Source organism: Bos indicus, chromosome 29, assembly GCF_029378745.1.
Source record: "Bos indicus isolate NIAB-ARS_2022 breed Sahiwal x Tharparkar chromosome 29, NIAB-ARS_B.indTharparkar_mat_pri_1.0, whole genome shotgun sequence".
Classification (NCBI taxonomy): Eukaryota; Metazoa; Chordata; class Mammalia; order Artiodactyla; family Bovidae; genus Bos; species Bos indicus.
This window is the reverse complement of record NC_091788.1, coordinates 11,167,434-11,192,323: the sequence shown is the minus strand read 5'-3', so window position 1 is coordinate 11,192,323 and position 24,890 is coordinate 11,167,434. Positions and strand designations below refer to the sequence as shown.

Genomic DNA, 24,890 nt, shown 5'->3' with positions numbered 1-24,890 from the left:
TGGGTCAAGAAGATCCCCTGGAGTAGGAAATGGCAACACACTCCAGTATTCATGCCTAGAAAATTCCATGGACAGAGGAGCCTAATAGGCTATAGTTAATGGGTTGCAATAAGTTGGACACCTGAGTGACTGAGCCTACAGCACAATATTATCTTTGGGCTGAAGATTCAAAAATAAGAATGTTAATCTGTTATATAGCTATTAAAATATATAAAATCACTCAGTTGTATCCAACTCTTTGTGACCCCATGGCCTATACAGTCCATGGAATTCTCTAGGCCAGAATACTGGAGTGGGTAGCCTTTCCCTTCTCCAGGGATCTTCACAACCCAGGGACAGAACCCAGGTCTCCCGCATTGCAGGCGGATTCTTTATCAGCTGAGCCACAAGGGAGGCCCATTAAAATATATACACAAATTCTAATATTCATTTAAAACATTCAGAAGTAAACACTATGATACAACTAAATTTTTTAAATGAAGATATATGTGGACCACCACCAACAAAATAGTACCAGGAAACTAGAAAAATATACATTAAAATATTAGTAGGTTTGATCTCCAGTTGTCTGAGACAATAGTGCTTTCTAAAATTTGTTTTCCTTCTGATTTTATGGTTTTTAAATTGATTTTAATGAACACAAATTATAAAATAAAAACAAAGAATATACCAACATAGACACTGGTAATATTCATATAAATAAAAACTGTTCTACAAACGACCAATATACACAGTGATATAGTGATTAATGCATCCTCTGGGACCACCCCTCTTTGTAACAAAATTTGCTGTTTTAAATAAACAAATGAGCAAATAAAACCACTTTACCACCACAGAAACTTGAAACTGAGGTTTGGAGAGGCTTGGAAACGCCTACAGGCTGGTGGGAACTGTCCACCAGAGAGGTGCTGACAGACTACAACCTTGGGAGCTTGTAAAATCACCCTCTGGACGTTGAGAGGCCACAGACCAGTTCCCTTTCCTCTTTCTCCTCTTTCTGATGTCTTTCTCCCTTTTCATCATCTTGTACTTTTCTTCCTTCCTCTCTGTCTCCTACTTTCTCTGTCTGGTAACTATGGAGATTGGGGTGGGGGCAAAAAATGACCCTTGGAAAGGATAGTATCCTACTATCTAGGAGAGTATCTAACCTTTGTAGATGTTTAATCATGCTGGATTATGTTTTTTCTTTCCTTTTACTTCTCTAGTAAAAATTTCTTCCTTCTTTTGATTCACTCCTCTTTTTCTCTATTTTCTTTCATTTAAATCTCTCTTTCTTAGTCTCATTGTTCTTTCTTTGGGGAGAGTCACCATTTAGACAAGAAAGAGGTTGATTTCTACCAGATGATTCCTTTCCTTTGAGAGGTCAAGCATTTTTTGTAATGTCTACACATACACTAGAAGAAAAAAAAAAAAAGCAGGTTGCAGGACTCTATAACTTTTCCAAGAACTTCTCTCTATCATAATCTATCAAACAGGAAATTAAAGGCACTGAATGTGCCTCGGGGTCTTAATGGTTTGATTCTATTGAGTTGTTATATTAACAAATGACTATTTATGGGGAAGAGAGAGGTTCCTTAAGGTATGAGGCATATATCAATAAAATCTTACTTTGAGTTTAAAAGAAAGCAAGGAATAATTGCAGAGAATATAAGACTTTACAAAGCACTTTTATTAAGAAATAATAAATACTAGAGAAATATTAGGGAGTATGAAGATATTAGGAAATATCAGCAAAACTGACATCTTATCTTTTTATGTCTTGCCTGGGAAATGGCGAGAAAAAGGAAAAGAAGGAAAAGGGGCACGTGGGGCTGCGGATCCTTGCAATGTAGTCAAGGAAAGAGAGGAAAACTATAGTCTGCTGTGAAATTACATTCAGAACTTTGATCTTTGCAGAGGGAGAAAACAGAGTTACATAAAGACAAAGCTAACGCTCATTTTCAGATAATGACACAGAAACTATTATGAGCAGAAAAAAGCCTTTCAGAAGCCCTTCTTTTCCATGCAAAGTCCATTCTCATAGGCAGCATTATATGGTTATACCATATGGACTGCAGCAAAAAGAGAACTGATGCAATATGAAAACTTTTTTGAACAACTGTGTTTATCTTGTTGTTGTTTTTCAGTCACTCAGTCGTGTCAGACTCTTTGTGATCCCATGGACCACAACACACCAGGCTTCCGTGACCTTCACCATCTCCTGGAGTTCGCTCAACCTCATGTTCATTAATTTATCTTATGAGACCTTAAGATCAGGTGGGACTGTGGTTTCTGTATTTTAGGGAAGGAAGTAGAATCCCTTCTCTCAATAGATGTGTAATTCCTGGAGAGAAGAATGGCATCATACTTATACTTGTATCTCCAATGTCTATCACAGAGACTGGGATAGAGCCTAGCCCAGAAAGACACTTCACATTTATGTTCATAAGTAATACAGTCAGTTAACTAAACTGAATGGTGACCAGGATGCAGCAAGGGTAGGGCTCTGGAGATTGCTAAGTGACAAAATAATATTATTTGGGGGTTTTGCCTTGAAAGCTCAAATAACTCAGCACCCTTCAAGCCATTACTCCATTTGGGATAATAAGAATAGTTTAAGTACTTTTGAAACAGTCTGGCTTATACGCAAACAAGGTTTTAGACTTTGCCATACTAACTGTTTTCCAGGAAACAAAATAAATATCCATCCTAATAAACTTATTTTCAAACTTCCTAGATAATATTGAAATGAATGCACTTTCAGAGCCTCCATACTGACATACCTCCATGAGTTTTTAATTTTTTTCAACAGCCATTTAAATCCCACTTTCATTGATAAAGATTCAACTAAAATCATCATTTTATTTGTTTCCTTAAATAATGAATATAGTTAGTAGAGTTTGACTTTGAGATCATGGGGACAAAGCTGTTTATTGTCACAACCATCTTACTGGTTGCTTGGTAAGTATTTATCTTATCGATAAATACTTGTTAGTTGAATGGAACAATGGTATCAGTTTTTCATTCATTTTTATAAACACTTTTTGTTTTATGCATGCTTTACCAATATATAAACTGCTCTTACATTTTATATAAACACTTAGCAAAGAGGAAATAACTTCAGAGAAGTAATAATCGAGCTCATAGCAAAATGAACAATTTATCGAAAGAAATACCCTAAGAGTAAAAGAGGTAAAGAGGATCTTCTTATAATTGATGTACCCACTCCCTACAGTGAAGTTATGAAAATAACCAAGGCCATATAAAAGTATCAATCATTTGATGAATGCATATTTACTAAACATTGGATGTATCTCATTTAAACTGCATTCTTTCAATGAGATAGAAACATGCAATGTGGTAGTTATTACTGTGGCCATTTTATCTGTGAAAAAAACTAAGATTTAGAAAAATCATGTATTTAGTAAATGATACATCTAGTTTTGAAATCCAGCCTATAGGATATGCCACTTTCCCACATTTTGTTCTGTTATTATGTGTCAAATAGTGTTGAAGAACTTCACTGGAGAAAGGCTAGAATAGAAAGCTCCATTATTTCCATATCTAAGATTCCAAGGTGGGGACCTTATATCAGCCAGTAAATAATTAACCAACTGTTAAGTAAGGTTATAATATAATCATCAATCCCATTATACAAGGCTTTTAAGAATTATCTTATTCAAACATACTCAGCAAAATAAAATGGAATAGACCCTCTAAAAGTATTAATTTATTTTCAGAGGCTTGGTTTTTTTTCCAAAGAACATTATCTGCCAACCCACATGATTTAGGTATTTCACTCTACTGACACGGTTTTCTCAGAAATTTGACTTTGTTAAACTGAAACACCAAATGGAATAGAACTTAAAGGAAGTTAAACTAATGTAATTCCCCAGCATTAAAGAAAAAGTGTTTGTAATTATACCAGTTCCCTGCAATACGATCTGAAAATCAGGGAAAACTTAACAACATAAAAGAGACTTCTTTTGAATGTCCTGTTCAATGCATATTCAACAACATTCTGCACACCAATAGCTTATCTTATTTGATTATTAGCTTGTATTTAATTGCCCCTGGCAAATAATTCACCTTTGTAACTAATCATTTTGCACTGCAAAGCAATTCTCATATATTTATTGGAGTGGATTTTAAACAGTAGCCATCGCTAAGAGGCTACTGGAAATATAATTAGAAGAGTGAGTAGCTAGATGCATGCGGGAAGCGTTGCAAGTTGTGTGAGGAAAGGAGCTAAAAAGTTAGTTACTGGTGCTGTTCAATTACATACATCTTCCGGACAGCGATGAACATGCAAACCTTCAACAACCCTCAGACCTTTTCAGGGATTTTAAAAGGAGCATGAGGCTACTGTTTAGTATGATCAATATTTCTGGAACTAACTCTAAGGTATAGACTATCAGATTAAGTAAAAAAAAAAAAAAATAAAACATATATCTCTGACAGTAACTTTATTATTAAATGATTAAATGAAAAACATCATAGGAGAATGTTAGGGCTGTAGAGGATTATCTCATCCATATCTTTCATTTTATAGAAGAAAACCCAGGGTCAGAGAAAGGAGATTCTCTAGGCACAGCCAGTATAAGACTTATGATTTTGACTCCGAATTTTTCCACTAAACCTACGCCTCCTCTGAGCATCATCCATGAAGTTGACTGTGTATGTTCCAGTAACCCCACTGCCTAAGGTGCTTGTCAGCATCCTGTGTAGTCAGTCATGTTATCCTTCAGAACAGAAGAGATCGTGTGGCTTTTAATCACTTATAAAAGTGAATTTTCAGCTATTTCATGTGATGTTCTTTCTCCCTCTCTTCCCCTCTCTCCTTAGAGAATCACCATAGTAGCCACAAAAGTGTTTTTACACAAACAGGCAAGACACCCCCATCCCTCACCACCACAGTTTTTCACAATGAGAAAAAAGTGAAGGTATGTCCCTAAGAATAAGAGGACATGAACTCGGACCATTAGGGGGCTGAGACTGCTCAAATTCCTGGCTCTGTAAGTCTTTCTCAGGGAGTGCCAGCTCCCAGAGTCTACCAAAAAAAGTTTCAGACGCTGAGCAACGAATGGTAACCTGCTTCGGAAACCTTCAAACCTCATTTCCTTGGGAACACCAATCACCTTTACAAAAAATCTGGGGTGGGACAGTTATTCACAAGAAACTCACTGAATAATCGCGCCACCTCTGGATAACATTTCTGAGTGTTGACTTCGAGTGGATTGTATAAGCTCAGAGAAAAATACACAACTGGGGGCAACACGAGCCTGGCTCCAGGTTTTTCTAAAATAAAAATAGGCTCCTCAGTTTGCAAAGTGCCAGATTGCAAACTGATACGTTTGGTGTCATCTCAAGTCCATCCACCACTCCAGAAAAACCCTGACGGCGGGTCCTGCGGGTCCGGGTGAGTTCAGGAGGAGTGACAAGTTCAGGAGCTGGCAGCTCAGCTGTCACAAGCCCAGTCGCCAGCTAAGTATAGAAAGAGATCCCAAGCTGAGAGCCACCTAATGCGTCCCTTTCCGAGGATTTATCTGCTCTTGGAGCCTCTGTGCATTAGCGATCAGGGTCCCGTCATGAGTCACGACCGAGTTATCAAACCCAGCCACAGATGCCGGGACATCACTGAGGTCCCCGGGCCCCCAAACCCAGCCGGCTCCCAGAGAGAGCCGAGCAAGCCTGAGCTCTGTCACTCTCCCAACAGGCAGACACATAAACAAATAATAAAAGGAATTGTTTGTTCCCCTCCAGGGAGGCAGCATGCATTAAAAAAGACATGAACCTCATCCTACCTTGCATCCAAACATCAACGACAAAGTGTTGTTGGTGCAAGCAACTTTGCAGTGGCAAATCATTGGTGTAAAACAGTCAGGGTCCTGAACAACAAGGGACATTCCTTTCGAGCTGCGGCAGTGGCAGCTCGCTGGGGGACCCGACCACGGTGCTCACCCGGCACATGGAGCGACAGCCTAGAGGCGGCGGCCACTTCGATCGCTGGCCCCGGCGCCCCGCGCGGCCATCCCAGCGCCGGGGTAGAAGCCACGCCGCGGGCAAGTACCAAGCGTCTCGGGGTCTCCCTTCCCTGGGGAACGAGGCGTGGGGGGAGGGACAGAAACAAGAAGGGCTTTCCACCCCCCTCCTTTTGGTGAATTTGGGGGAGGGAGGTAAATTTAAAAAAAAAAATAAATCAAAAAATAAAAATAAAAAGGAAGCCGGGCGCTTAGAGGAGGGTTCAAAGGAGGTGGGGCAGTATTACCATGTAAAAGAATGTACCCGCCTACTCGCCCCAGTCACACAAGATTGTCATGCGAGCTGAAGGGGGCTGAAATTATTCTCCCTGAAGGGGAAAAAAAAATACTGCAGCTCCCGGTTTGGTAAAAAGCCAATGGCTTGCTGCAATCCAGAGTCACCGTGGGGAGCGCTGGCCGGACGAGTGGGGTGGGAGGGGGTGCGCGCGCGGCTCGCCAGCCTCGCCCAGCCAGCCCGCGCGCCCCGGGCCCCCCCCCGCCCCGAGGAGTCCCGGGGTCCCAGTGGGGGTGCTCCGGGCGCTGCTGGGACCCGGAGATCTCACTGGGCTCTCTTTGCCTCTGCTGCCCTCGGAGAGGCGACCTCCGAGCTGTCCAGGTGAGGGGAGAGGCCCACGCGGAGCCCTGCAGAGAGCATCCTCCCCTCCCTCTGACTTCAGCTTGCCTGAGTTGAGGCCGGTACAGGCACCTGGGCCAGAAGTGGGCTGAAAACGGCTTCCCGAGGGCCCTACACCTCCTTGACTTCTGTGTCAGCGAGCCTACTCACGCCCTGGGTGGTAGATTTGGCCTCAGCCAGGGCTTTATCTGATACAACATTTTTTTAAATTCAAAACGGAAGAGTCCGCCCCCTCCCTACCTTGACGTCTTAGGGGCTCTAGGAAGCTCCAGAAGTGTTACTGTTGTTCCGGAAGTATGAATGACAAGATTGGTGGATGCTGTATTGATTTTTTCTTTTTCTTTTTTTAAGTGAGGCTGTCAAAATTGCAAAAGATCAAAAAAAAAAAAAAAAAAAATCAGCATGTGGCTGGCCCAGCTGCAAAATTGCTTGTCAGAGACAAAAAAAAAGAAAGAAAGGAAAGAAAATGTGATAGTAGGTTGCAGAATAGGAAATGGGTAGAACTAGCCCTCTCTGGGTGCCACCTGAGTGCTTGGCACTCTGCCTCACAGATGGCTGGCGGAAAGAGAGCAAGTCATCAGGATGTGGAATCAAACTCTGGCTCTGGTGCTGAGGATGGCTTTGTGTAAGTTACAGTGTTTGTGCCTCAGTTTGCTTCGTGGGCTCATTAACTCCTACCTTGCAGAGTTGTCATGAAGACTAGAGACGATAAACAACACCTTCCCGTGGTCAGCCTTGGTAGTCCATGGTAGGTGCTCTGTACTTAAATAGCTTGTTGTCATTCAGTTGCTCAGTCATGTCTGACTCTTTGCAACTCCATGGACACCAGGCTTCCCTGTCCTTCACTATCTCCTGGAGTGTGCTCAAAATCATGCCCATTGAGTCAGTGATGCCATCCAACCATCTCATCCTCTGTTGCCTCCTTCTCCTCTTGCTCTCATCTTTCCCAGCATCAGGGTCTTTTCTAGTGAGTCAGCTCTTCTCATCAGGTGGCCAAAGTACTGGACCTTCAGCTTCAGCATCTGTCCTTCCAATGAATATTCAACTTACATAGCTTAGCTCTTGTCTTAGCCTGAGAGGTAGATGTTACTGGACACATGTTTTGTAGAGAAAAAATAATATCTAAGGGCTATATCACTTCCCCAAGTCACACAATCAATAAGCCATGAAGGTAAGATTCAAATAAAATTGATGGAATATAAAAAAGCATTATCACAGGGTACATCACACATCTCTCCAGAAGCATGTTCTAAATTTTCCAGATTTACTGGAGGTCAGGCTTGTCCCATTCACATAAATGTAGTCATTTCAAAAGTCTCTAAGTGGTCCATGAACTCAGATCTCACTTGAAACAAAGCAACTTAGTCCTCAGTATCTATAGCAAGCTCTGCTGGAACCATGCTGTCCTGATGTAGTTTTCCCAAAACACCAGACCACTTGTGCTCTAAATTAATAGAAGTCCAAATACCACTACGGGCTTCAACTTACAAAGTTCCAGGAAGAATAAAAGAACAAAATAACTTGCAAGCTGTCAAGTCAAATGCAGTATCCTATAAAATTTCCCTCACCTGGCAACATCCAAAATAGCCCAGCCTCCCTCCTGTCCCAAGTTAATGGAAACCAAACCAGATCACATCCAAATTCTGTGGAGTGCTTTTAAAAAGAGAACCAAACAAACAGAAAAGAATGATAAAAGAAAAAAAATGCATTCTCAGGCTCACCCCTACATTCTCATTCCATAAGCCAAGAGGATATCAAGAAATCTACATTTTTAATCAGCCCCCTGATGAGAGGAATATGTGTCCTGCCTCCAAAATGAAGACCTCTTGAAAGGAAATCAATACGGAGCAAAGCATGAGCAAAGATCAGCAGGGAAAGACAGTCGAAGTTGAGGCAAGTCTGGTTCTAACTGAAGAGGGCAGCTGTGTCTAAAGTTTTGTGGTTATGATACTAAATGTAGGCGTCCTTACCTAGTTGATTTCTCCAGTAGGAATTGGGGTTAATTCAATCCAGTGCATACCTAGGGCCTGCCAGGACTCAGGCGGTGATACATATATGTGCTCAAACATACCAGGTCACATGGTAGGGGCAGAACTCTGGTCTGGTGCCTGCTGTGTAATCTTAAAGTCACATTCACAGACTAAGTGTATCCCTTAGCATTTTTTCCCTGTTAGCATCAAATGTGTGATTGTGTGAGCACTTCCACCTACAGAGCGTCTATAATTATGGCTGTTTTTTCCAAAGGAGAATGGATTCTAAAAAAGTTGTACAATATTTCCCTTATTCATTAGCCTATAATTTAGATTTCAAACACCCTAAAAGTATTGTATGCTCTATATTGTGATGTTCCAATAATAACTAACACAGTCTTTCCCTAATGAATTACCCAGGCTAAGGCTGACCTCCTATTCTAGGGCAGCATTACAGGCTGCTAGGCTCAAGTCATTTCCCATTTTCCAGCTTGTGCTGGTTTAGGTTAACAAAGACAAATGACAAAATATAAAGGAGAGTGTATATTTCATTCCTCGATCTTCTGTTGTTTAATCAATGGAACTTCATTGATTATACCTCTCTCTCCACACACACACACACGTGTGTCTATGTATATCTGTTATCTGTTCATATACATCTGGCAAAATGCTTTTCCTTAATTCTTGTCTCTTGATAATAGCTCTGGAGTGAAGTGAAAGTGGGGGAGGAGAGAAAATGTTGTTTCCATGACAATGCATTCCTTAGTTACAGGCAGTAACCACTATGGTTAACCAAATGAATCACTGTTACCTTAAGATATGAACACACTGCATTATTGGTCTGAAAAGCTAATTAGGGAGTATACTGCATGGAGGTGTACTGCAGTAATTTTAGGAGAAGATATTACTAGGGAATGCCAGGAGATGATGCACTGATTTTAATAGTCAAAATAACCACCCTTAATTACCTCAGTGATTGGTAACATTTACAGTTCTTCCTAATAATCATCACCTTTGAAAAATAATACGTGACAACTACACACTCTTAAACATTTTTCCTTCTTACAACTTTTCTGAAAATAGACTCACAATCATAAATGATCATAATGATAATCAGGATTATCAAAAAAATATGATCAGGGTTTAATTTGATTATTTTATTTACTGCTATCATTATTATTCCCAATCCCAAATCAGGACAAGGCAAGAGGTATTAGCTATTGACGTAGCTTTTTTTCTTCCTTTATTGATCCCATCCACAGCAATTTTTTAAGAAGAGGTGGTTCATGGTGGAAGGGAAAAGCGTGTAATGGACACCAGGAGCCATGATGTTTCTTCCTATTGACTGCGTGACTTCGAGCAAGTTACTCCCTCTCTGAGCCACAGTTCCCTTGTCTGTTGAGATGAAATGGGTACGCTAGAGTATCTCTAAGTTTGCTTTCAGTGCTGAAGTTCTCTGAGTGGTTCTTACAAATAAAGGATCTGAGATGTAAAGGAAATTTGAGAAGCCATTTCTTTCAGTCACCTGTCTCAGAAAATAAACTTTTTGATAGTGCTTACTATTTGATATGCTCTACTATAGTGTTTGCTATATGTAATGTTATCAGTTTGGCAGCGGGCTGAACCCAGATTCTACCCTTGAGAGCCAACTGTACCTAATTCCAACCTTTCATGATATCATGCTGGTAGTTTGAAATCAGCCATGGAGGAAGTATTTCCACATAAATTGGAAAACACTCTATACCAAGACTTTTTTTTTCTTCAGAGAAGCATCTATCAGCACAGCACTGGTTTCAGTACTTTATCTACATTAACTTATTTAATCTGCACAACCTCTCAAACTTACACACACACACAAACAGGAAACTGAATCACATGGAAATTAAATAATTTGCCCAAGCTAACACAATTGATAGACAAGTCAACTAAATGAATCAACTAACAAAAAAGCCGTGATGGCTTTCAATAGCAAATGTTTATTTCTTCCTTATGTGAGACATCCTTCATAGTGTGACCCTGACTCTAGCTCATATTATTCCATGAACAGAAGAGCAGCCTCTATCAGGGGCATGATGTTTTCACGGCAGAAGTAAAAAAATGACCAGTGACTCAGTATGCAGTGGCTCTTAACATTTCTATTCAGCTAGAAACACATATTCCTGTTTGCATTTTATTAGCCAAGGCATGTCATGTGGCCAAACCCAACGCCAGTCAGGTGGGGAAGGATAATCCTTTCACAGTGAGGAAGGAGAACATTTGGGAACAATAATTTACTAAATAACAGCTTAGCTGGGTGATAGAATGGGGATTTGAACCCAAGAAATCTGACATGATAAGCCAAGTTCTTAATAAGTAGGGCATTCTGCCTGTGACAGCCAACACATCTTTATTTTTCACCTATTTTTCATATTAGGGTCTGTTATTTAATAACTCTTTAAGAGAGTGACTCCTATAAAAAAATCACAGTAGATACAGAAAACATATAAGAACTTTGGAGTGAATCAGGTATGCTTGGTTTGGTACTATTCACAATGTGATTTCAACCTTTAAGTATTTTCCCTATACTCCCCATCCCTACAAATGACTGTCCACTTATTTTCACTTAATCTTTAGTACACATGTCTTCAACTAATTAATTTATCAATAATTTCATAACACAAACTACAGTTTTTATTAATGAGCTTCTTGAAATTAAGGTGAAGAGGCATATGAACATGTCTTTCTGCCAAAAATGAGTTTGTAAACTAAGTGAAGATATTGTCATAAAATAAAAACAGTATCTCTGACAGTAAGAAAATATATATACAATTAAGTACTAAAATGTACTTGAAGTCCATAAGATTATTTGGCCCATCTAGTTAACTTCTCTGAACTATCATTTCTTATTCTTTAACTGGTATTGCTATAAGGCTTAAATGAGATAATGTGTTTCAAAATGTCCACTCCTCTTATCTTGTTTGTGATAAATGCTCAGTAAACTGGAGACACTTTATGTTGATTTCCTGTTTTGTTTTTTTTTCCCCCAATAAAAGTTAACTGGAAAGAATAAACCCATTAGATGTACCCAATACGTATAATCTTTATACAGAACTCTTTAACTTTTCTTCACAATTTTATTCTCCCAAAGACGCTCAGGCCCTTTCTCAGGTTTTCCACATTCCTCTTATTGAGGAACACACAGCTGCAGTGAGGGTTTGTGTTAGAGTCAGGACCCATAAAACCTGACTCTGAAATCCATCACGCCTTCCCCATGATGGCTGCTCCTTGGTCTTCTCTGTAATTCCGAGTCTTCTCCTTCTATTCACCTGCCGCCAAGTACAGACTCCTTTGGGCCAGTCATGCTTACTGACCAGCTGGCCATTATTTGAGGCATACATGCCATGCTTGGTTGACCTTTACTTGGAATAATGTTCTTATTTATAGTCTGGAATGATCGAGTCAATAAATGAATTAATAAAGAACAATTAAATCTATGGGTTAAGCCAGCCTTTCCACAGCTACCACGTAGGCTCTTGGTGAACTAATGTAGATCACTGTTTGTCTTTTAATTCAGTCCTTGGCCCCCAACTTCCTCAATGAAAGGAATACAACCCTTATTGAGAAAATGTCATTCCATTAATTCAGAATCCATTTTACCATTTTGTTTTAGCAGCATGAATTTTGAAATAATAGCTGTCCTTAGCTTCAATAAGATAAGGCACAATTTTGGCTCTAAGATGTCTCATGATATTCCACTTTCACTCACAGTGCCATTTTGAGAAAAGCAACTCCAAAATATCACCCTCTGCACCACCTGTGAAAGTGTCCTAAATAGGAAAAGTCAAATGAAAAAGAATTCTGCCTAGGTCTTTTTGTTTACCAAATCTGGTTTCAGTGTTGAAAGAATAAGGTTTGGGTCTTGGGTTCCAATCTTAGCTTTGATACTTACTATGTCGTTCTGAGTTAACCACTTAGTCTCTTTGACAGTTAATTTTCTCATGCATTAAAAAAGGAGAGGGGTGTTAAATAATAACATCTGTACTACAGGGTTCCTCTGAGAATTAATTAAAATATCATATATGAATGGGGAAACAGTGGAAACAGTGTCAGACTTTATTTTTGGGGGCTCCAAAATCACTGCAGATGGTGACTGCAGCCATGAAATTAAAAGATGCTTACTCCTCGGAAGAAAAGTTGTGACCAACCTAGATAGCATATTGAACAGCAGAGACATTACTTTGCCAACAAAGGTCCATCTAGTCAAGGCTATGGTTTTTCCAGTAGTCATGTATGGATTTGAGAGTTGGACTGTGAAGAAAGCTGAGCACTGAAGAATTGATGCTTTTGAACTGTGGTGTTGGAGAAGACTCTTGAGAGTCCCTTGGACTGCAAGGAGATCCAACCAGTCCATTCTGAAGGAGATCAGCCCTGGGTGTTCTTTGGAAGGATCAGGCTAAAGTACTGGAACGATGCTCCAGTACTTTGGCCACCTCATGCGAAGAGTTGACTCATTGGAAAATACTCTGATGCTTGGAGGGATTGGGAGCAGGAGGAAAAGGGGACGACAGAGGATGAGATGGCTGGATGGCATCACCGACTCGATGGACTTGAGTCTGAGTGAACTCCGGGAGTTGGTGATGGACAGGGAGGATGGACAGGGGTGATGGACAGGGATGGAATTTGTGTGCTGCGATTCATGGGGTCGCAAAGAGTCGGACATGACTGAGCGACTGAACCGAACTGAACTAAAGTGCCTGGTGTGCATTTTTTTTTTTCATTTTCAAGTGAAGTGAAGTTGCTCAGTCATTTCTGACTGTGCGACCCAGTGGACTGTAGCCTACCAGGCTTCTCCATCCATGGGATTCTCCAGGCAAGAATACTGGAGTGGGTTGCCATTTCCGTCTCCAGGGGATCTTCCTGACCCAGGGATTGAACCCAGGTCTCCCACATTGCAGGCAGATGCTTTACCCTCTGAGCCACCAGGGAAATTCATTTTCAAAGTAAGCATTTATTTTTAACAGTATTTTTTTCTAAATACAAAACTAAAAGTTTAATATATAAATAATTTGGAATAGAAATTATTTTCAATAGAAAATATTGTCAGGTACAACAAAAGCAATTTAAAAGTACTCACAATTCCATTGCTAGAGGTACCTAATCTTAATACTTTGGAGGATGTGGTATGCTATGCTAAGTCGCTTCAGTTGTATCCTACTCTTTACAATGCTATGGAATATAGCCCACCAGTCTCCTCTGTCCATAGGATTTGCCAAACAAGAATACTGGAGTGGGTTGAATGCCTTCCTCCAGGGGATCTTCCTGATTCAGGGATCGAACCCCTTTCCTGGTGTCTCCTGCATCGGCAGGTGGTTTCTTTACCACTAGTGCCACCTGGGAAGCCCAAAAGAGAGTCACAAGTGTGTGTGTGTTAGTTGCTCAGTCACGTGCAACTCTTTTCAATCTCATGACCTATAGCCCACTAGGCTTCTCTGTCCATGGAATTTTTCAGGCAATAATACTGGAGTGGGTAGCCATTTCCTCCTCCAAGGGATCTTTCCAACCCAGGAATCACACCCATGTCTCCTGCATCTCCTGCATTGCAGGCACATTCTTTTACTGTTTGAACCACTAGAGAAGCCCACTTTGGAGGTTCAGTTCAGTTCAGTTCAGTCACTTGGTTGTGTCCGACTCTTTGTGACTCCATGGACTGCAGCACACCAGGCCTCCCTGTCCATCACCAACTCCCGGAGCCCACTCAAACTCATGTCCATCATGTCAGTGATGGCATCCAACCATCTCATTCTTGTCCCCTTCTCCTCCAGCCTTCAGTCTTTCCCAGCATCAGAGTCTTTTCCAAAGATTTAGTTCTTCGCATCAGGTGGCCAAAGTATTGGAGTTTCCGCATCAGCATCAGTTCTTCCAATGTATATTCAGGACTGATTTTCTTTAGGATTAACTGGTTGAATCTCCTTGCAGTCCAAGGGACTCTCAAGAGTCTTCTCCAACACCACGGTTCAAAAGCATCAATTCTTCGGTGCTCAGCTAACTTTTGAGGTTACACTTCCAGTAATGCTTCAACAAAACTGTGTTTAAACTGTGTATAATGGTGCAGGCTAATTTAGAAAATAATATACCTTTGACACCTGCCCATGCTTTTTGGAAGAAGTCTTCCTATAAAAATACTATCAATAATGGCACAGTATATTAATATTGCGTGGCATATTTCACAAGCCCTTTTTTGACAGGGGTCAAAAATATTTCTGAAATCAATATCGTGAGAAAAACGCAAGTGTTCTTGTGAACAAATATTTGCACATATCCATAACAAAATTATTAGGCTAAATCTTATAGATAAGGAATTCTTGGTGTAAAGAGCATGAACATTTAGGCAATTTTAATGTATACTAGCCACTTTATGTTTGTATTAATTTCTATTTCCATTAAAATTTTATAGGACTCATTGTTCTTCTCCATTAATAACACACTATAGGAGTTATTTCAGCCAAACTCTGGTGGTAAGATTTTTATCTGTCTGAAGATGCTATTTTTATTTTATTAGGTTATTTTATTGGTTTGTACATGATAGTTTGTGGTTGTTGTTAACTGCTGAGTTGTATCCCACTCTTTCGCAACCCCATGCTCTATAGCCTACTAGTCTCCTCTGTCCATGGGATTTCTCAGGCAAGAGTACTCGAGTGGGGTGCCACGTTCCTTCTCCAGGGGACCTTCCCCACCCAGGAACTGATGACAGCTTAGCTCAGTATCAATTATAGGCTGCCAGTTATTTTCTCCCAGTATTCTGTAGAGTCAGTTCAGTTGTCTTTTCTCTGTAAGTGCTCAATTGCTTCCTGCTGATCAAGTTTTTTAGTTGTTTTAGCCTTCTGGAGATTTACCTCAATGTAATTAGATATTGAGTTCGCCTTCTTTATCCTCTTTAGGTCTTCTTTTGATTGCTGCATCCTGGGATTCATGTCTTTAACCATTTCCTTAAAAAATGTGAAGGCATACCACTTTTCATTTTTCTCTCCCTCTTGCTATCCTTTCTCCACCTCCACCTTAAACTGCGATCACACACGTATTTGCCGTTTTTGTTGTGTAGTTTCTAAGGCATGTCTGACTCTGCAACCCTGTGGCCTGTAGCCTGTCAGGCTCCTCTGTCCATGGGATTTCCCAGATGAGAATACTAGAGTAGGTTGCCATTTCCTTCTCCAGAGGATCTTCCAACCCAGGTACTGAACGGGCAACTCCTTCATTAGCAGGCAGATTCTTTACCACTGACCCACCAGGGAAGCCCCACATATATATTTATTTTCCCTTTTTTCTTATACTTTTTATTTCTTTAGCTTCCCTTGCTGCACTGTGGCTAATTTCTTCACGTATCTTTCTATTTCTTAATTTTGTCTTCAGTTCTTTAAAAAATATTTGTATTGTTTTAAATTTTAGTTGCTATACTTTCAGTTCTGAAAGTTCTGTTGTTTTTTTGAGATATCACTGAGGGGTTATATGTTTAAGGTACACAAGGGGCCTCCATAGTGCCTCAGACAGCAAAGAATCTGCCTGCAATGCAGGAGACCCAAGTTCGATTTCTGGGTTAGGAAGATCCCCTGGAGAAAGGAATGGCAACCCACTCCAGCATTCTTGCCTGGAGAATCCCATGGACAAAGGAACTTGGTGGGCTACAGTCCATGGGATCACAAAGAGTCAAACACAACTGAGCGACTAAACGTGCCAACACAGACACAAGGTACACAGTGTATTTGTACACATATATTTATACACGTATACACAAATACACAATATATTCGTACACATATATTTATACGGATTGACCTCTGTAGTGTTAGGAACACCTCTGTCACCTCACATAATCACCAGTTATTTTTTGTGGTGAGAACATTTAAGATCTACTCTTTCAATAACTCTCAAGTATCTAGTACAGTATTACAAACTATAATCACCATACTATCCATTAGATCCCCCAAACACATTTATCTTACAATGGAAATTATGTATCCTTTGACCAACATCTCCCCAGTTCCCCCACTCTCCAGGCTCTGGTAACTACTATTCTACTTCTGGCTTGTATGAATCTGGCTTTTTTGGATTACGTATGTAAGTAATACCATACAGTATTTATCTGTCTCTGACATAGTTCATTTAGTATAATGCCCTCCAGGGTCATTCATATTCTTGCAAATGGCAGGATTTCCTTCTCTTCTATGGCTGAATAATATTCAATCACATATATATTCCATTATATATATTGTAGAGAGAGATGTATGACACAGCCTCTTTGCACTAGTCATCTGTTGATGGACACTTAGGTTGCTTCCATATGTTGGCTATTGTGAATAATGCTGCCATGAACATGGGACTGCAGATATATCTTGAATATCCCTTTTCCTTTCCTTTGGATGTATACCCAGAAGTAGGATTGCTAGTAATTCACTTCTTAATTTTTTGTGGAAACTTCATACTGTTTTCATGGTACCTATGCTACACCAACTTACATTTTCATCAACAGTACACAGGGATTCCCTTTTCTCTACATCTTCACTAAGACTTGATATGTCTTATCTTTTTGATGATAGTGATTCCAACAGGTATGAGGTGATATCTCATTGTGATTTTGATTTGCATTCCCCTAATGATTAGTGATCTTTTTTTAATTTATTTTTTTAATTTATTTATTTTAATTGGAGGCTAATTACAATATTGTAGTGATTTTTACCATACATTGACATGAATCAGCCATAAGTGTACATGTGTTCTCCATCCTGAACCCCCTCTCCCACCTCCCTCCCTATCCCATCCCTCTGGGTCATCCCAGTGCACCAGCCCTGAGCACCCTGTCTCATGCATTGAACCTGGATTGGCGATCTGTTTCACATATGATAATATACATGTTTCAATGCTATTCTCTCAGATATCCCACCCTCGCCTTCTGCCACAGAGTCCAAAAGACTGTTCTATACATCTGTGTCTCTTTTACTGTCTCGCATATAGGGTCATCATTACCACCTTTCTAAATTCCATATATATGTGTTAGGAAGGAAAGCTATGACCAACCTAGATAGCATATTAAAAAGCAGAGATGTTACTTTGCCAACAAAGGTCCATCTAGTCAAGGCTATGGTTTTTCCAGTGGTCATGTATGGATGTGAGAGTTGGACTGTGAGGAAAGCTGAGTGCTGAAGAATTGATGCTTTTGAACTGTGGTGTTGGAGAAGACTCTTGAGAGTCCCTCGGACTGCAAGGAGATCCAACCAGTCCATTCGAAAGGAGATCAGTCCTGAGTGTTCATTGGAAGGACTGGATGCTGAAGCTGAAACTCCAATACTTGGGCCACCTCATGCGAAGAGTTGACTCATTGGAAAAGACCCTGATGCTGGGAGGGATTGGGGGCAGGAGGAGAAGGGGACAACAGAGGATGAGATGGCTGGATGGCATCACTGACTCAATGGACATGAGTTTGAGTAAACTCCAGGAGTTGGTGATGGACAGGGAGGCCTGGCGTGCTGTGATTCACGGGGTTGCAAAGAGTCGGACATGACTTGAGTGACTGAACTGAACTGAACTGATACTGTATTGGTGTTTTTATATCTTAATGTACCTATTGGTCATCTGTATGTCTTCTATGATCTATTCAGTTTCTCTGACCATTTTTAATTGGATTGTTTACTTGTTTTTGTTACTGAATTGTATGAGTTCTTTATATATTTTGAATATTAACCACTTACTAGATCTATGATTTGCAAACATTCCTTCAATTCTGTAGACTGGCTTTTTGATTTGTTGATTGTTTCTATTGCCGACCTGGCACCTACTAATGAATGTTTAACAATATTAATTTGTTCACTCATTCATTCCTTTATTTATTTGTTCATCATATACCAAAACTAGCTACGAAACTTATCTCAGATACATGGCAACCAGACACAGCAAAATTCCTGTGAAATCACTAATTCTATTTTTATACTATTTGCCCATCTGTGAAACAAAGGCCAATTGTTCATTGTCAAAAAATGCTAAAAAGAGCTCAACTTTGAGAGCAGCAATTCAAGGGAAGAGTGTGTCAAAAACATGGCTCATTTTAAATAGTTTTATACTGCCACTGTGCTTCTTTACTAGAAATAGATTTTCCTTATCGGCTTCCTTTTCTAAAGAATAGATGGCTCTTCTAACTGCAAGAGCTAAATGAGGTGACTTATCCTGAAGAACACAACTCTACTGTGTTGCAAGCAGGGACCCTGAGCTAAACATACACAAACTAAATTAAATGATTATACAATGAAACAATTGCTCTCTAAAACTATGAGGACATTAGATCTCTCTTACAATCTCCAGCTATAAACCAAAGAATTAAGATTATGACACAATTATCTCTTTCTGTCTTAATAAGTTGCAAGCATGCTAAAGTCCTTGATGGCACTGAATTATAAATATTAACTTAATTAGATTTCCATTTCCTGTTTGCTTAAAATAAGAACATTATAGGAAAAGGATCTTGTGGTACAATGTGTGAATTATTCCTATTATAAAAATGCTAGTGTTCTCTTCCTACATTACAAGCACAATCAGTCTCAATATAATGTGTTGGAAAATCTGAATTATGTTTGCTAAAGTTGATAGTATATGACTATAGAAAAGACTTACTAGGTATACGATGTTAAGCGCATTCACCCATTTCCTCTTTTTGGTTCCCAATTACTATTTGATTATTCATGAATTCATTCAACAAATATTTTCATGTCTTTTATATATTAGGCAGTATGCTAACTTTGGAATACAAGTGCAGATCAATCCAGTCTTGGCCTCATGGAGATTACAGACCAGTGAGGAAGGCAGATTGGGATAAGTGCCTTGAGTATATCTACATGACTCTGTGAGAGCATACAGGGGAATCTCATCTAATTAAAGAGGTAAAAGAAGGCATAACTGGGAAAGTGATAACTGAGCTGACATCAGGAGGATGACTGGGAATTTACTATACAAATGGAGGAAGGAAAAAGAATCGAAGACAGAAGAAACAGAACGCACAACACTTGGTGCCAGAAAACAGAGTGCAGGAATGAACAGAGATAATCTCAGAGTAGCTGGAACACAGAAAACTAGAGGAAACATCAAGTGAGAAGAGGCTGAAGAGGGCAGAGGTCAGGTTAGGAAGGCTACATTTAAGATCTACGTTATACTCGAAAAGTCTTAGGAAACTACATGAGAGATATTTTAAAGCAGCTTTGCTCAAGTATAACTACAAATATTCAAAGTGTGCAATTTAATAGGATTCAATATACGTATACATCCATTGAAACCATCAGCACAATCAAGATAGTAAACAAATCTATGACCCTCGAAAGCTCCCTCACGCTCCTTCCTAGACCCTGCCCCTAAACCTCTTTCCTACTTCCCCATCTCAAAGCAAACACAGATCTGCTCTCTGTCATTATAGATTAGTTCACTTTCTAGAAATGCATATAAACGATACTATGCAGTATATGCTTTTTTGTCTGATTATTTTTTCACTCAGTGTATCTATTCTGAGAATCATCTAGGCTGTTGCATCTGTCAACAATTCATTTCTATTTTATTTCTGAATAATATTCCATTGTAAAGGTACACTCTAATTTATTTATCCATGTATCTGTTAATGGATATTTGGGTTGTTTCCAATTTTTGGCTTTATAACTGCTATGAATATTTGTCTATGTCTTTGAACAGATATATATTTATTTTGCTATTGAATTGGCATAAGGTGATGACGTGGCAGATGTATGTTCACATTTTTTAAAAATTGTCAAACTAAAAAAAAAAAAAAATTGTCAAACTAGTTGCCAAAGTGGTTGTACCATTTCACAATTCCACCAGTAGTGTATGAGAATTCCAGTCCATTCAGATCTAAGTCAACATTTGCTATGGTCAGTCAATTTAATTTTAGCCATTCTCATAGATGTATAGTAGTATCTTGCTGTAATTTTAATTTGCATTTCCATAATGACTAACGGATTTGAATATCTTTTCTGCATTTGCTGCTTGTATGTCTTTTTTGGTAGTTTCTATTCAAATCTTTGGTCATTTTTGAAAGTGAACTGTTTCTTATTTTTGATTTTTAAGAGTTCTTTATTTTATATATTCTGGATTTAAGCTCTTGATGAGATATTATGATTGCACATAGTTTTTACACTCTATAATTTTTTAAATTCTGTTAAAATTTTTAATTCTGTCTTTGTCAAATTTATTATTCTTTTTTATTTTATCGTTTATACTTTTGGTGTCCTAAGAAATCTGTGTCTAACTGGAAGGTAGAAATTTTCTACAAAAATTTGTAGAATTTTTTAAGAATTTTAAGTTTACATTTTATATTTAGGTCTATGATAAATCTGGGGTTAATTTTTATATACAGAGTGAGGTTTGAATCCAAGTTTATATTTTTACATATGAATGTCCAATTGTTCCAGCACGATTTGCTGAAATGACTATCTATTTTTTCTCAACTGAATTGTGTGCCTTTGTTAAAAAGTCAGTTGTTCTTATACATGTTTTATTTCTGGACAATCAGTTCTTTTCTATTGATCTAAATGTCCACCTTTACACAAACATTATCTTTACATCAGCTTTCTTTCAGGGATCTTTTGAATCTCCTAGATGCTTTGAATATTCCATATGAATTTCAGAATTAGCTTGTTGATATCTACAAGCTCTTCTATTTAAATTTTGATATAATTTTGTTGGGCCTCGAGATAAGTTTGGAGATAATGAGCAACTTAACAGTATTTTGTCTTCCAACTCAGGAGAAAGGTATCTACTCATTTATTTAGACCATCTGTAATTTTCCTCAGCAATATTCTGTAATTTTTGAATGTATAGTTCTTTTACATCTTTCATCAAATTTAATTCTATTTCCTATCATATTTTATCATAAATGGAACTGCTTTAATGATTTCAGTTTCTGACTATTCACTATTAACATTTTGCATGATATATTGACTTTTATGCTGCAAATTTGCTAAACTCACCAATTTATCTGGTAGCTTTTTAAAAATTTTTAATCCCATGAGAACATATCATGTCATCTGCAAATAAAAAGTCATACTTTTTCTTTTGTTACTTTTTCTTACTGAAGATGCTAGTAGAGCATCCAGATACTAGTGCACGGAAGTAGGAAGGGTGGATATTTCTCTGTCTTGTACTGCATCTTAGGGGAGATTTTTCAGTCTTTCACTTTTAAGTATGTTATTGGCTGTATGTTTTTCACAGATATATTTTTTTTTTATTCAGTTAAGGAAAGGCTCCTTTATTTTATTGAGAGTATTTTTTTAAACCAGAAATTGATTCTAGATTTTCTCAGATTTTTTTCTACATCTATGGAGGGGATAATTTTTCTTAATTTATTAAAAGGAGGTTTTTGAATATTAAACAATCCAGTGTTCTTGGGATAAACTTCACTTGGTCACGATGTATTTTAATTCTAATATAGTACTGGATGCTATCTGATAAGGTTTTGTTTAGAATTTATGTTTCTGAGGGATATTAGGCTATAGTATTTTTTTCTTATATTTGTCTGTATATGGTATCAAGGTAATACTGGCTGGGAAGGTACTGGAATGAGTTGGAAGGTATTGTCCCCTCCTATATTTAAACAGTTTGCATTGAACTGGTATTATTTCTTCACTAAATGTTTGGTAGAATTAATCAGAATGAAGCCATCTGGACGAGAAGTGTATCAGTTAAGTTCTATTCAGTCACTCAGTCGTGTTTGACTCTTTGCAACCCCATGGACTGCAGCATGCCAGGCTTTCCTGTCTATCATCAACACCTGGAGCAAACTCTTGTCCATTGAGTTGGTGATGCCATCTAATCATCTTATCCTCTGTCATCCCCTTATCCTGTTGCCTTCAATCTTTCCCAGCAACAGGGTCTTTTCCAGTGAGTCAGTTCTTCACATCAGGTGGCCGAGGTATTGGAGCTTTAGTTTAGCATCAGTCTTTCCAATGAACATTCAGAGTTGATTTTCCTTAGGATGGACTCGGTGTAGTGGGTTTCCCTACTTTCTTCAATTTAAGTCAGAAGTTCATGTTTTGAGCCACAGTCAACTCCTGGTCTTGTTTTTGATGACTGCATAGAGCTTCTCCATCTGAATATATTTAGTCTGGTTTCAATATTGACCATCTGGTGATGTCCATGTGCAGAGTCGTCTCTTGTGAAGTTGATGTATGTGTGTATATCTTTAGATATACCTTCATAAGTATGTAAGGGCTTTCCAGGTGGTGCAGTGGTAAAGAATCCATCTGCTAAAGCAGGGGACACGAGAGGGGTGGGTTCTATCCCTGGGCCAGGAAAACCCCCCTGGAGTAGGAAATGGCAACATGCTCCAGTATTCTCACCTTGAAAATTCTATGGACAGAGGAGCTTGGCAGGCTATAGTCCATGGGTTCATAAAGAGCTGGGACATTTTGAGTAACTGAGCACACACATACACACACAGGTTTCAGAAGGAATAGGGATATGATATTGTATTTGTATTTCAAGAAAATCATTCTGGGTGCAATGTGGAGGATAGGAAAGGGGCAATAATGTCAGTGGGTCAACCATTTAGGAGACACTTCCAGGAATGAAAACAACATATAGTGAAGATTTATACTAGAGTAACAATAAAATGGCAACCCACTCCAGCAGTCTTGCCTGGAGAATCCCAGGGACAGAGGAGCCTAGTGGGCTGCCATCTATGGGGTCACACAGTCGGATACAACTGAAGCAACTTAGCAGCAGCAGCAACAACAGATGCAAGAGTAAGTGGTTTCTAGTGATTAAAGCCCAACATTTTATAGTTTAAAATTGAAAAATAGTGATGAAGTAACAAGTATGTTATTGAAGAATAAGAATTCTCTGGCTAAGGATTCTGGGACTTTTGTTTGAATGTTGGTAACAGTCTCCATTTTTAACATGTAAGTAGATTAGTAGAAGAAGCTAGGTATAAGATGTACCCATTTCTCATAAAACAGTGCCAAACCTAAATAATAGTACATAAAAATACCTCATTTGTGTGGGCAATACTAATAATATTTTATTTGTGCTCCATACAAGCTTGTCATTCTGAAATCTAATTTCAGGAGAGAAGATCAAGATGGCAGAGTAGAGGGATATGGAGTTCACCTCCTCCCACAAATATATCACAAATACATCTACATGTGAAACAATTCTCACAGAATACCTGTTGAAAGCTTGCAGAAGATCACATACAAACAAAGCTACAAGAAAGATCACTACATAACCAGTTCACCCTGGGAACCTCCTACGCCAGCTGGGAGGTCCACCTGGACAGACAGGGGGTTTCAGAGGCTGGAGAGGAGAGTGCCAGAGCTGGCCTGGGTCTCCACAGGGTAGAAAAGAACAGCACAGAAAAATACTGAAGGAATTAAGAAAGGCTGTTGAAAGAAATGCAGATCACTGTGACAATGAATTAGAATTGCTGAGACAAAAACTGTGCTAAAGTCAATAAGCAGCAAACAAATAATGCAGAAGAACGATAAGTGATCTGGAAAATAAAATAATGGAAATCATTCAACCAGAAGAGCAGACAGAAAGACAAATGCTTTTTTTTTTTTTAATTGAAGCAACACACTAGATCTATAGGATAATATAAAGTGTGCAAATCTACACATAATAGGATTCTCAGGAGAAGAAAGAGAAAATGGGATTGAAAACTGTATCTGAAGAAATCATGGCTGTAAACTCCCCAAACTTAAGGAAATAGATATCTAGCTTATGGAGGCACAGAGGATCCCAAACAAGATGAACCCAAACACACCTACACCAAAAATATGATAATTATTTAATATCATAATTAAAATGACAGAGTTAAAGAGGGGATTCTAAAGGCAGCAAGATAAAAATAAAGTCAGTTACAACGGAACCCCCTATAAGGCTACCAGCTAATTTCTCTACAGAAACTTTATAGGCTAGAAGGAAGTAGCAAGATATATTCAAAGATCTGAAAAGGAAAAAACACACAACCTAGGATATTTTACCCAGTAATATTGTCATTGAGAATAGAAGGCAAGAGAAAGAATTTCTCAGATGAACAGAAACAAAACAAAGCAAAACAGCAATACTTAACCTATCCCCAAAGAAATACTGTAAGTTCTTCTCTAAATATAAGAGAAGCAAGAATCTATAGGAAAGGGGAAATCACAATAAGAAAGTTAAAAATATGAAAGGATTGATGATCACAGAAATTAATCATTTTGAAAGGAAAAATATAAAAACTTCTGTAAAAGTGACTATAACTAAAATGAAAAGCAAAAGGCTAAA

General features: G+C 38.8%; 1 protein-coding gene across 5 annotated transcripts in view; it reads right to left on the bottom strand.

Moving 5' to 3' along the window:
* The window catches only part of DLG2 (discs large MAGUK scaffold protein 2), a 2,332,068-nt gene that overhangs the window by 1,415,963 nt on the left and 891,215 nt on the right, over positions 1 to 24,890 (bottom strand). The window contains exon 1 of one of the 5 annotated variants that reach the window (XM_070783356.1): positions 5,784 to 6,019. The exons of the other annotated variants lie outside the window; for them this stretch is intronic. Within the exon in view, the coding sequence (XP_070639457.1) occupies positions 5,784 to 5,885 (102 nt within the window). The 5' untranslated portion in view covers positions 5,886 to 6,019. Of the gene's footprint in view, positions 1 to 5,783; positions 6,020 to 24,890 lie in introns of those variants that run through there. 5 annotated transcript variants of the gene reach the window in all.